Source organism: Myotis brandtii, unplaced genomic scaffold (assembly GCF_000412655.1).
Source record: "Myotis brandtii unplaced genomic scaffold, ASM41265v1 scaffold902, whole genome shotgun sequence".
Lineage (NCBI taxonomy): Eukaryota > Metazoa > Chordata > Mammalia > Chiroptera > Vespertilionidae > Myotis > Myotis brandtii.
The window spans coordinates 184,139-184,454 of NW_005371709.1; the positions used below are offsets into that span (position 1 = coordinate 184,139).

Sequence of the window (316 nt, forward strand, 5' to 3'; positions counted from 1 at the left end):
GAGGGGGGCCTCCCTCCCTCGGGGTGGGCGGTCAGACAGGGACGATGTGGAGGCCGAAGCTGTCGGCCTGGAGCTTGATGTGGTCCCCGCGGTAACTAGTGGCGGTCATAGGCAGCGGCAGCAGCGGCAGGGGCGGAACCCCGGGGGGCGGCACTATAATAATAAGGGGAACCTGGAAGTTAACACAGGAGAAGAATGGGCTGGGTGAGAGGACAAACAGGAGAACAAAAAGAGGAAAGCAAAGCAAAGACCTCCCGGGGCTCGGGGCAGGCAGACCTGGGCTGGGCTGAGGGGCTGGGAGAGCTGCATTCCCTGG

At 63.3% G+C, this 316-nt stretch overlaps 1 protein-coding gene across 14 annotated transcripts in view; it reads right to left on the bottom strand.

Moving 5' to 3' along the window:
- Positions 1–6: 6 nt before the first annotated feature.
- Positions 7–316, bottom strand: part of PAX2 (paired box 2) — a 90,119-nt gene continuing 89,809 nt past the window's right edge. For 9 of the 14 annotated variants that reach the window (XM_005885344.2, XM_005885345.1, XM_014532715.1 and 6 more), the window contains one exon: positions 7–153. In XM_005885344.2, the coding sequence (XP_005885406.1) occupies positions 32–153 (122 nt within the window). In that variant the 3' untranslated portion in view covers positions 7–31. Of the gene's footprint in view, positions 173–316 lie in introns of all 14 variants that reach the window. The other 5 variants (XM_005885342.2, XM_005885348.2, XM_014532716.1 and 2 more) reach the window with 1 other exon arrangement.